The sequence below is a fragment of the Nyctereutes procyonoides genome, unplaced genomic scaffold, assembly GCF_905146905.1.
Source record: "Nyctereutes procyonoides isolate TBG_1078 unplaced genomic scaffold, NYPRO_anot_genome, whole genome shotgun sequence".
In the NCBI taxonomy this organism is placed as follows: Eukaryota; Metazoa; Chordata; class Mammalia; order Carnivora; family Canidae; genus Nyctereutes; species Nyctereutes procyonoides.
The window spans coordinates 4342078-4355301 of NW_026575143.1; the positions used below are offsets into that span (position 1 = coordinate 4342078).

At 38.8% G+C, this 13224-nt stretch overlaps 1 protein-coding gene across 5 annotated transcripts in view; it reads left to right on the forward strand.

Annotated features, from left to right (window-relative positions):
- The window catches only part of ANKRD30A (ankyrin repeat domain 30A), a 132454-nt gene that overhangs the window by 34761 nt on the left and 84469 nt on the right, over positions 1-13224 (forward strand). For 4 of the 5 annotated variants that reach the window (XM_055308662.1, XM_055308663.1, XM_055308665.1 and 1 more), the window contains exons 8-11: positions 883-937; positions 1053-1234; positions 9920-10049; positions 10362-10414. In XM_055308662.1, coding sequence (XP_055164637.1) covers positions 883-937; positions 1053-1234; positions 9920-10049; positions 10362-10414 — 420 coding nt within the window. The remainder of the gene's footprint in view (positions 1-882; positions 938-1052; positions 1235-9919; positions 10050-10361; positions 10415-13224) is intronic. The other variant, XM_055308666.1, reaches the window with a different exon arrangement.

The window sequence follows — 13224 nt, forward strand, 5'->3', positions numbered from 1 at the left end:
ATAAAGTATTTTTAAAAATTTTAAATTCAATTTAATTAATAAATGGTGTATTATTAGTTTCAGAGGTAGAATTCAGTGATCCATCAGTTGCATACAACACCCAGTGCTTACTATTTCAAGTGCCCTGCTTAATGCCCATCACTTAATTACCCCATTGCTCCAACCCTCTCCCCTCCAACAACCCTCAGTTTATTTCTTATGATTAAGAGTCTCTTATGGTTTGTCTCTCTCTCTGATTTTTATCTTATTTTTCCTCCCTTCCCCTATGCACCTCTGTTTTGTTTCTTAAATTCCACATAGGATTGAAATCATATGGTATTTGTCTTTCTCTAACTAACTTATTTCACTTCGTATAATACTCTTTAGTCCCATCCATGTTGTTGCAAATGGCAAGATTTCATTCTTTTTGATGGCTGAGTAATATTCCATTGTATTTATACACACCGTATCTTCTTTATCCATTCATCTGTCAATGGGCATCTGGGCTTTTTTCGTAGTTTGGCTATTGTGGTCATTGCTGCTTTAAATGTTGGGGTGCTGGTGTCATTTCAAATCACTATGTTTGTATCCTTTGGATAAATACTGAGTACTGCAATTGCTGGGTCATAGGATGGCTCTATTTTTAACTTTTTGAGGAAGATTTTGTATAATAATCAGGGGTAAGAAAAGTAACATTTTGGGACTATTAAATCTCTTATAATCTTCACCCCATGAGAAAATGTAGGTTAGTAAATGGCACAACGGAGATTTGAATCTGTATTTGAATGATCTCCAAAACCTGTGTTCTTTTTGTAATGGTGTTCATTTGGTAATGGTGAATATTACAGTTATTTTTATGAAATGTGATACTTGTAATCCTGAAAACTATCAATTTTTTTCTAGACTGTCCCGAAACCAAACTTAAGAGAGCTAATGGCTGCTTTTCTGCGAGCCAAGAGTAAGCTATTTGAAGATTTGTGTTATTCACTGAGTTTTGTCCATTTTTGTGTTATTTAGTAATTCGAAGTTACAGATATCTTCATCTACTCTTTACTTTGTTTTTCACTAAATAGGAGCAAAATGTGGCATTGTGAGCCTAGAAGATAGACCTTTATTTGCTGAGAACAATTTTGCAAGTGAAGATAAGACTGAAACTCTTTGGAAACCATCAGTCAATGTCTCTGACTATTCTCCTCTTGCTTTTGAATCACCTGGAACTCCTCAAACGTCTTTAGCAATGCTTGGTGTTACAAAGGTAAGTTGTTTTGAATTTTTCCCCCATGTTTTTTCACATACGATCCTCTTGATATCCTTATAATGAAAAGAATCTTAGGGAGAAATGGAAGCCCTCAAGAATATAAGAGAAAACAGTGTAATAACAACAGAGAAGTAAGTACTGGGTTGAGATTTATAACAGTTGGTGGGAATAAACAAATCTTAGGTATGCCATTATGGAAAGAAAGAATTAGAAAGCAACTGGGAAGAATAGCTAGATGGATGTAAAGATGAGGGAGGGAGTGTGGGGGAAGAATTCATTTAAGAAGGACGAGATGAATGTAAAGATAGAAGAGTTTAGAGAGATTATTATAAAAAAAAACAGCAGTAGTGAGGCTAAGGGAGAACAGATACTGTATATTATAAAATATGATAGAAACTATTTTAAATGCAAATTAAGAAAAGAAAGTCAGATAAAAAATGCTCAGACTCTTCTGAATGACAGCTGGTTTTTATGAAGAACTGGAAGGAAATTTTATCCTTTTAAGTTTAATAAAGTATGATAGCCTGTATTTAATTTAGCAAAACTTGAGTTTATAGATAATGCAAAGTGAAATCTGTTTTAGGATGTAATCAGATTTATTATGAATTTTGAGTTTTGGCGAGTGTCTGTCTTGTGGTTTCTAATTAAACTTACTGTGTGGTATAATCTTGGCTGATTTTAGATCTTTTGAGAATAAAGAGAGGACATAAATAAACATTTTATTTAGTCTTTTTATTAATTAAAACTGAAATTTTTTCTTAGGTAAGTTAGGTTCTTAATCTCTATCCATTAAATGAAAAAAAATAAATTTTAAGCTTCAAGATTCTTAAAAAATATAAAAACTTTTTTCTGGATTCTGATGCATCTTTTTAAAATAGTATCTGCTTAGAATAGACACACACATCAAATGAATAAACTCACATTTTATCGTTTTTTTCCTAAGATGAACTATTTGTCTTTATAGAATCATAAGGAAGGAAAGATTGCCCATAGATTATACAAAATTATTTCTACTAGGATGATCTTTACTTTTTCAAATATCTCCAACAGTGGATACATTTTATGTTATCTCAGGAAACTTTAGTATTCCTAGTTGTTACGTTTTATATTTTTTAGATTAAAAAAAATTTTTTTTAAGATGTTTTATTTATTTACTAGAGACGCAGAAAGAGAGAGGGGCAGAGACACAGGCTGAAGGAGAAGCAGGCTCCTCGCAGGAGCCCAACATGGGACTCAATCCCGGATTCCGGGATCACGCCCTGGGCCAAAGGCAGACGCTCAATGGCTGAGCCACCCAGGTATATCTAAAAAAAATTTTTATGTAATCTCTATGCCCAATGCTGGGCTTAAACTCAGAACGCTGAGATTAAGAGTCACACACTCTTGTGAGTGAGCCAGCCAGGTGCCCCTATAGTTGTTAAATTTAACCTGTGAATTCTTTGATATCTGAAACTCAGAAATACTGGTGATTTGATTGTTTTAGGCCCTTTCTTCTCTCCTGTGAATATAGAATATTGGGTCATGCTTGATAATTATACATGAATTTGGAGACTTTAAACCTTTAATTTGGATGATTAATAATCATGATTATAAATATTTTAATACTAGATTCTTTCTCCAGCCTTTAACTACCATCCTATTTGTAGTTAGGAAATTAAACCTATTAGTATGCTGTTCACAGTGGAATAAGAAAACCACATGAATTTTAAAATGGGGTTTTATATTTTTCTCATACAGTGCCTTAAAATTCTGTAATCCCATAAATATTTCTCTTCTACAATTTAAATCTTAGCTTTTAAGATTCATTTTTTTAAAAAAGGAATATTTTCAAGAATTACCAAATCTTGAATTGGTGTTTTGCAATTAAATCTTTCTACTAATCTTAAAAATGGTATTCGTAGTACTGGAAGTCCTAGCCTCAGCAATCAGACAACAAAAAGACATTAAAGGCATTCAAATTGGCAAAGAAGTATTCAAACTCTCCCTCTTTAACGATGACATGATACTCTACATAGAAAACCCAAAAGCCTCCACCCCAAGATTGCTAGAACTCATACAGCAATTTGGTAGCGTGGCAGGATACAAAATCAATGCCCAGAAACCAGTGGCATTTCTTTTTTTTTTTTTTTTGTCTTTTTTTTTTAATTTTATAAATTAATTTTTATTGGTGTTCAATTTACCCACATACAGAATAACACCCAGTGCTCATCCCGTCAAGTGTCCCCCTCAGTGACCGTCACCCATTCACCCCCACCCCCCGCCCTCCTCCCCCTCCACCACCCCTAGTTCATTTCCCAGAGTTAGAAGTCTTTATGTTCTGTCTCCCTTTCTGATATTTCTCGCACATTTCTTCTCCCTTCCCTTATATTCCCTTTCACTATTATTCATATTCCCCAAATGAATGAGAACATACACTGTTTGTCCTTCTCCGGTTACTGTGGCCAAGTTCAAAAAGGGTGTTGCCTGAGTTCTCCTCTAGGATTTTGATGGAATCTTGTCTCACATTTAGATCTTACATCCATTTTGAGTTTATCTTTGTGTATGGTGCAAGAGAGTGGTCCAGTTTCATTCTTCTGCATGTGGATGTCCAATTTTCCCAGCACCATTTATTGAAGAGACTGTCTTTCTTCCAGTGGATCGTCTTTCCTCCTTTATCGAATATTAGTTGACCATAAAGTTCAGGGTCCACTTCTGGGTTCTCTATTCTGTTCCATTGATCTATGTGTCTGTTTTTGTGCCAGTACCACACTGTCTTGATGACCACAGCTTTGTAGTACAACCTGAAATCTGGCATTGTGATGCCCCCAGCTATGGTTTTCTTTTTTAAAATTCCCCTGGCTGTTCGGGGTCTTTTCTGATTCCACACAAATCTTAAAATAATTTGTTCTAAGTCTCTGAAGAAAGTATTTTGATAGGGATTGCATTATACATGTAAATTGCCCTGGGTAACATTGACATTTTCACAATATTAATTCTGCCAATCCATGAGCATGGAATATTTTTCCATCTCTTTGTGTCTTCCTCAATTTCTTTCAGAAGTGTTCTATAGTTTTTAGGGTATATTTTGAGAACCATTTGAATGGTAAATGGTTCTCCAACCTTTTATTTTCAGGTTGTAGGTGTCCTTCTGTCTAAAATGAGTCTCTTGTAGACAGCAAATAGATGGGTCCTGCTTTTTTATCCAGTCTGAAACCCTGCGCCTTTTGATGGGGTCATTAAGCCCATTCACGTTCAGAGTTACTATTGACAGATAGGAGTTTAGTGTCATCATGGTATCTATTTAGTCCTTGTTTTTGTGGATTGTTCCACTGAACTTCTTCTTAAAGGGGAATTTTAAGAGTCCCCCTTAAAATTTCTTGCAAAGCTGGTTTGGAGGTCACATATTCTTTCAGTTCCTGCCTGTCTTGGAAGCTCTTTATCTCTCCTTCCATTTTGAATGAGAGCCTTGCTGGATAAAGTATTCTTGGTTGCATGTTCTTCTCATTTAGGACCCTGAATATATCCTGCCAGCCCTTTCTGGCCTGCCAGGTCTCTGTGGAGAGGTCTGCTGTTACCCTAATATTCCTCCCCATGAAAGTCAGGGACTTCTTGTCTCTTGCTGCTTTAAGGATCTTCTCTTTATCTTTGGAATTTGCAAGCTTCACTATTAGATGTTGAGGTGTTGAACGGTTTTTATTGATTTTAGGAGGGGATCTCTCTATTTCCTGGATCTGAATGCCTGTTTCCCTTCCCAGATTGGGAAAGTTTTCAGCTAGGATTTGTTCAAATACATATTCTGGCCCTCTGTCCCATTCGGCGCCCTCGGGAACCCCAATTAAACGTAGGTTTTTCTTCCTCAGGCTGTCGTTTATTTCCCTTAATCTATCTTCATGGTACTTTAATTGTTTGTCTCTTTTTTCCTCAGTTTCCCTCTTTGCCATTAACTTGTCTTCTATGTCACTCCCTCGTTCTTCCACCTCGTTAACCCTCGTCTTTAGGACTTCTAGTTTGGATTGCATCTCATTCAATTGATTTTTAATTTCTGCCTGATTGGATCTAAATTCTGCAGTCATGAAGTCTCGTGAGGCCTTAATGCTTTTTTCTAGAGCCACCAGTAGCTGTATAATAGTGCTTCTGAATTGGCTTTCTGACATTGAATTGTAATCCAGATTTTGTAACTCTGTGGGAGAGAGGGCTGTTTCTGATTCTTTCTTTTGAGGTGAGGTTTTCCTTCTAGTCATTTTGCTCTGTGCAGAGTGGCCAAAAACAAGTTGTATTGGAACACGGTGGAGTATCACTGGTCCGTCTAGCTGGTCTTCTGGGGGAGGGGCCTGCTGTGCTGATTTTCAGGTGTTAGCACTTGGGGAGCTGCTCCGCCCCTGCGTGCTGCAGGGCTCAGCGGGGGTTGTTTACCCCGTGGGGCCCCAGGAGGAACAGCCGCAGTTGCTATGGCAACTCTGGAAGCCTGGATTCAGCCTCCGCAGGAACTACGGGGCTCGGGGCTCTCGGTTCTCCGTCTGCAGGGCCTGGAGGCTCCGGGGCGGGGCCGCTGATCTGCTCAGCTCGGGCAGGAGCGTCCTCGCTGTCCTGGGCCCTCCCGGCCTCTGCCTGTCCCGGGGGAGGCCGGATCCTGGGCTGTGTCCCGGCGCCCTGTGCTCCGGGGCCTGCGCTGTTGGATTCGCGCTCCCGCCCCGCAGCCCCCTCCGCGGAGCCGCCGCCCGAGCCCCTCCGAGCTGATCCGGCCCCGCTGTGCGCGCTGCAGCCCTTAGTTGAGCTCGGGGCACTCTCCCGGGGCGCAGGTGTCTGTTCGTGTCCCAGGGAGCCCAAGGGCATCCCCGCCCCCCTGGGTCCTGCTCTAACTCCCTGCGGGCCCCTTTCCGCCCGGGAAGGTTGGTGCAGCTCCTGCTCCTCCGGGACGGGGCTCTCCTGTCCTGGGGACACTCGCCCCGGCCTCAGCCCGGCTCCTCGCGGGGCCCCTCCCCCTCGGAGGCCTTTTGTGTCTTTATTTCTTTTTCCCCGTCTTCCTACCTTGATAGAAGCGCGAACTCTTCTCACTGTAGCGTTCCAGCTGGTCTCTCTTTACATCTCAGGCCGAATCCGTAGATTTTCAGGATGATTTGAAGGTTATCTAGGTAATTTGGTGGGGACAGGTGACTTGGGGACCCCACTCTTCCGCCGTCTTGCCCCTCCTCCCAGTGGCATTTCTATACACTAACAATGAGACTGAAGAAAGAGAAATGAAGGAGTCAATCCCATTTACAATTGCACCCAAAAGCATAAGATACCTAGGAATAAACCTAACCAAAGAGGTAAAGGATCTATACCCTAAAAACTATAGAACACTTCTGAAAGAAATTGAGGAAGACACAAAGAGATGGAAAAATATTCTATGCTCATGGATTGGCAGAATTAATATTGTGAAAATGTCAATGTTACCCAGGGCAATTTACACGTTTAATGCAATCCCTATCAAAATACCATGGACTTTCTTCAGAGAGTTAGAACAAATTATTTTAAGATTTGTGTGGAATCAGAAAAGACCCTGAATAGCCAGGGGAATTTTAAAAAAGAAAACCATAGCTGGAGGCATCACAATGCCAGATTTCAGGTGGTACTACAAAGCTGTGGTCATCAAGACAGTGTGGTACTGGCACAAAAACAGACACATAGATCAATGCAACAAAATAGAGAACCCAGAAGTGGACCCTGAACTTTATGGTCAACTAATATTCGATAAAGGAGGAAAGACGATCCACTGGAAGAAAGACAGTCTCTTCAATAAATGGTGCTGGGAAAATTGGACATCCACATGCAGAAGAATGAAACTAGACCACTCTCTTTTACCATACACAAAGATAAACTCAAAATGGATGAAAGATCTAAATGTGAGACAAGATTCCATCAAAATCCTAGAGGAGAACACAGGCAACACCCTTATTGAACTTGTCCACAGTAACTTCTTGCAAGGTACATCCACGAAGGCAAAAGAAACAAAAGCAAAAATGAACTATTGGGACTTCATCAAGATAAGAAGCTTTTGCACAGCAAAGGATACAACAACAAAACTAAAAGACAACCTACAGAATGGGAGAAGATATCTGCAAATGACGTATCAAATAAAGGGCTAGTTTCCAAGATTTATAAAGAAGTTCTTAAACTCAACACCAAAGAAAGAACAATCCAGTCCTGAAATGGGCAAAAGACAGAACAGAAATCTCACAGAGGAAGACACAGACATGGCCAATAAGCACATGAGAAAATGCTCTGCATCACTTGCCATCAGGGAAATACAAATCAAAACCACAATGAGATACCACCTCACACCAGTGAGAATAGGGAAAATTAACAAGGCAGGAAACCACAAATGTTGGAGAGGATGCGGAGAAAAGGGAAGCCTCTTACACTGTTGGTGGGAATGTGAACTGGTGCAGCCACTCTGGAAAGCTATGTGGAGGTTCCTCAAAGAATTAAAAATAGACCTGCCCTACGACCCAGCAATTGCACTGCTGGGGATTTACCCCAAAGATACAGATTGCAATGAAACGCCGGGACACCTGCACCCCGATGTTTCTAGCAGCCATGTCCACAATAGCCAAACTGTGGAAGGAGCCTCGGTGTCCATCGAAAGATGAATGGATAAAGAAGATGTGGTTTATGTATCCAATGGAATATTACTCAGCCATTAGAAACGACAAATACCCACCATTTGCTTCCAGGTTGATGGAACTGGAGGGTATTATGCTGAGTGAAATGAGTCAATCAGAGAAGGACAAGCCTTATATGTTCTCATTCATTTGGGGAATATAAATAATAGTGAAAGGGAATAGAAGGGAAGGGAGAAGAAATGTGTGAGAAATATCAGAAAGGGAGACAGAACATAAACACTCCTAAATCTGGGAAACAAACTAGGGGTGGTGGAAGGGGAGGAGGGCGGGAGGTGGGGATGAATGGGTGACAGGCACTGAGGGGAGCACTTGATGGGTTGAGCACTGGGTGTTATTCTGTATGTTGGCAAATTGAACACCAATAAAAAATAAATTTATTATTTAAAAAAATGGTATTCGTTACAGTAATGACTATGAACAAGTATATATACATATATATGTATTTTTCTAAAGATTTATTTATTTAAGAAAGGGGGGAAGGGCAGAGAGAAGGAGACAAGCAGACATCCTTCTGAGCGTGGAGCCTGATGTAAAGCTCAGTGTCACAACCCTGACATCATAACCTGAGCTGAAATCAAGAGTTGGATACTTAGCTAACTGAGCCATCCAGGTGCTCATTACTTGACTATATTAATGAAAGTGTATTTTCTCTCCTAGAAAGTAATGTTGAAGTATATAATCGAAATATTGAATCCCATGGTTTTTCCCCGTTCCTTTATTTTTATTTTAAAAATTTCAGAGTTTTGTGTAGGTTGACATTAATTATATCAGGTTAGTATATTTTATAGATAACTATCTTTTTAACATAATGTGGTTTTCCTTAGTATTGTCATTTTTTTCCTACTCCAAATGTATTTATCTAAAACTTACTTCTTAAGTCCCCTGGGTGCTTCAAATTTGGTGAAGTCCCAGACTGAAGATATTATTTCTGACCCTTTCCTTTTCCTGACTTTGTAATCTGCTTCTCCTTTGTTTTCGCCATCCTAGTATATAGCACCATTGGAACACTGAAGCAGAAAAAAATCCTGCACTCCAGACTTCCCTAAAATTAGGTGACATCACATCCAGGTGACTGGGGTGGCTCACTTGGTTAAGCATCTGACTCTTAATGGTGGCTCAGGTCATGATCTCAGGATCCTGGCATTGAGTCCTGCGTTGGGCTCTGTACTGAGTGGGGAGGCTGAGTGGGAAGAGGATTCTCTCTCTTCCTCTTCCTCTCCCCCTGCATGGACACACACACTCTCTTTCTCTCAAAAAATAAATAAATGAATAAATCTTTTTAAAAAATCACCACATCCAGTCACTCCACCACATTCAGTATCTTGTACCTGCTTATAATTTTTCACATCTTATTACTGTAATTCACGTTCTCATCTATAATTTTGAAATACTCTTCTCTTTTGGTTCCTTTATGTTCATCTTTACATTGGTACTGGAGTTATAGTTCTAAAATATATTTGTGATGATGTAACTCCTCTGCTTATTTAATGGATTCCCCATTACCTGGAGGAGAAAGTTCATATCCTAACATAACCCCTGTCTTTTTTGGTTCAATCCTGATTTTCCAATTTTATCTCTTTACCCCATTCCCAATAATTGTGTCCTAGTTTTGCCACATTCTGAGCTATTGTCACTTACTATGTTATTTCCTGCTTCTCCTTTAGATCATTCTACCTTTGCTAGAATGCCCTTCACACACTCCTTGTATACTTTGTCTTTCAAGATACAGCCTTATCTTCGCAGCATTTCTTGACTTCCCATATGCATTTTTTTCTCCTTGTGCCTTCACTGTACTTTATTCACTTCAGTTGTAGAACTAGTGAATGATCCTCATCTGTTCTTACTTGTTTTCATCCATCTGTACCCCTACTAGCCTATAGGGCAGACTCCATGATAGTGCCTGTGACTTGACAGATATGGTATGTATTTGTCTTTCTGAGGAGTGAGTGAGTAAGTGAATTAATGTAATGTTTTCTGAAGTTGGAGTGGTTTTTTTTGTTTTTGTTTTTTTGTTTTGTTTTTGGTGGTGTTCATATAGGAAGGAGCAACGAAGCCAGCGATTGAAAAAAAGGACAATGGTATTGATATTATTGAAAGTGCTCCACAAAAGCAAACAGTTAATGACAATTTGACTTCTGCTGATAGAGCACACAAAAATAATACAAGTGGTAAGTCAGTGAAAATCTATGAGTTTTTTTCTATGCTTACATGCTAGTATAAAACAATATGAAAGTATGTAGATCCAAATATGTTATCCATTTCATTTCATTAAGTTAATTTTCTTTTGTTATCTTTCTTTCTAAGTATCCCAACTACTACCAACTTTTTCTTCCTGAAAATGCTTCCACCCTCTGAAAAATCTTATCTCCTAATACTTTTATTTTATTAAAATATTTGTGAATGGGAATAGGCTTGTATATGTGTTTAGAATTCATAGTAATACATGTTCTCATTAATGTATTTGTGACTATATTTTACAGATAGGATGTCAGCTTTAGAGCAAGGAGAAGATAGTTCACCTTGGGATTCTGAGGTACTGTCTTCTTATTATTTTAAAATATAAGCATTGAGTGATGTTATAAAACCAATGCTTAGACTTTACACTCTCATGTCTGCATTTGCCGATAAAAACTAATTCCTTATACTTTTTACCTGTATTTGATAATTATGTGCTAAATATAATAATACAGTTCTGCTAATTTGCAAGCTTAACCTAGTGAAAGGTGTGTAGTAGTATTGCAGAAAACTGAGCTTAGAAGTGTTAAGGAATCGGGATGCCTGGGTGGCTCAGTGGTTGAGCATCTGCCTTCTGCTCTGGGCATGGTCCTGGAGTCCAGGGATTGAGTCCCACATCAGGGTCTCTGTGGGGAGCCTGCTTCTCCCTCCGCCTGTGTCTCTGCCTCTCTCTGTGTCTCTCATGAATAAATAAAATCTTTTTTAAAAATGTGTTAAGGAATCCTTTTTAAAAATATTCCATCCAGTTACTCATGAGAGACACACACAGAGAGAGGCAGAGACACAGGCAGAGGGAGAAGCAGTCCCCACAGGGAGCCCCATGGAGAACCCAATCCGGGGACTCTGGGATCACACCCCAAACTGAAGGGAAATGCTCAATCGCTGAGCCACCCAAGCATCCCAAGTTTGGGTTTTGAAGTTATCTAAAAAGCTAAAGAATTACTCTAGGTCAACCTATGGTGAAATGTATGATTCTGTGGTGTATATGGATGTGCAAAACTTCTAATGAGATCTAGATAGAGTTTGGATTATAGTTTTATATAAATATATAAAAATATATATAATATACAGTATGTTTATATATTAAATTTATTATATTAATATACATTTATATTTTATATAATTTCTATATCCTTTTATATAAGGCGTATATACTTATATATAGTTTGTGTATTATGTGTAATATATATTATATCACATTTTATCTATTAAATATATATTTAAAGATTTATTTAAAGATTTTGTGTATTTATTTATTTATTGAGAGAGAGTGAGCAAGTGGGAGGGAGAAGGAGACAGAATCTGAAGCAGACACCACTCTGAGTGCAGAGCCCATCACAGGGCTTGATTCCATGACCATGAGATCATGACCTGAGCTGATACCAAGGGTTGGATGCTCAACCAACTAAGCCATCCAGGCACCCTAAAAGTATTATATTTGGATTGTCAGGTAGATCTACAAGGAGCATTGGGAGTATAATAACAATGTGGTTTAGTGGTGCTTTATTCATTTATTTTTGTAAAGATTTTATTTATTTATTTATTTGAGAGAGAGAGAGAGAGAGAGAGGGTGAGCATGAGTGGGAAAAGGGGTAAAGGGAAAGGGAGAAGCAGGCTCCCCACTGAGCAGGGAGGCTGATGACTTGGGGCTTGATCCTAGAACTGACTCAGCCATCAAGCCCCCCGGTTTAGTGGTATTTTAAAAGGTAAAAACATTTTGGATAGTTAAAATAGCATGCATTTCATATCTTTGTGGCAGCCCTACTTAGAGTAACATAACTGTAAAGTAATGATGACCTATTCTAAGGTGACAACTATGGAAGAAGGTAAAAAGGGCCTATCTATGTCTTAGTAGAGGCAGCGGCTCTACAGTGGCATGAGCACTGTATTTGAAGTCAAAAGATGTGCTACCATCTTGGTTCTGTTACTTATTAGCTGTGGGATCTCAGAAAAACTTGTTTAACCTGTTTGAATGTCAGTGACCTCATTCATAAAAATGGTACTAATACCTACCTCTCAGGTATGTGTCATGACCAAATGTAACAAAGGTGAAAGCACTTTGTAAGCTGTAAAGAATGCTCTAGAAATATAAGGCAAAAGTGATCACAGCAGTATTTTAGTGACTTACTAAATATAGAGGGCATGTTTTATAAATGTGAAGATTTCTGAGGACAGTAAAATGGCAAGTGTTAAGAAAAGAATGGGAAAGTTAGAGTGGACAGGTGGATTTCTAATTTGGGGTATGTTAAGTTTCAGTAGCCTGTGATTAGAGACATTGAGTTGGCCCTTGAGCAAGATGGGCTTCAACTGTCCGCTTACAGATGCTTTTCGATACAGTATTTTCTTAATGTAGCTTCCCTTCCTTATGATTTTCTTAATAACCTGTTCTTTAGTTTATATTTAAGAATACATTATATAATACATATCATATACAAAGTTTGTTCATTGACTTCACGTTATTGGTAAGGTCAACATTAATTTATAATTTACTTGACTTTCATGCTCAGTTTACAGTCAGTGGCCAAATGAGGGTTAAAAAGTAACTTAGAAAAAAAAAAGTAACTTAGGTCTAGAGAACATATATATGAGTCTTTTATTTAAATGTTTTGGTTTTTCATATATACGTTTCCTATTTTTAAGTCTAATTGCTCTTAAAGTAGGAAATTCAATAGGAGATGAGTAGTTAAGTTTTTGGGGAATCAAGTCATTTGTGAATATTTGACTGTGTGGCCTTCAACACCCTCAGCCCTTGCATTCTTCAAGCACAGTGATTTGGTACTTAGACCTTCTCAGTGAGATGAGGATGATGATTATTTTTTAGAGAGAGAGAGAGCACATGTGTGAGCAGGCGGGGGGGAGCAGAGGGAGAGGGAGAGAGAGAATCCTATGTTGGCTTCAAGCTCAACACAGAGCCCCAGTGTGGGATTTGATCTCACGACCCTGAGACCATGACCTGAGTTGAAATCAAGATTTGGATGCTCAACTGACTGGCCACCTTGGCACCCCCTCAGTGATATGATTTTCACTGTTTCACAAATACATTTCTGTTACTGAATACTAACTATGACCAGGCTGTACAGGGTGTAGTGGTAGGAGCAGAAAAATTAG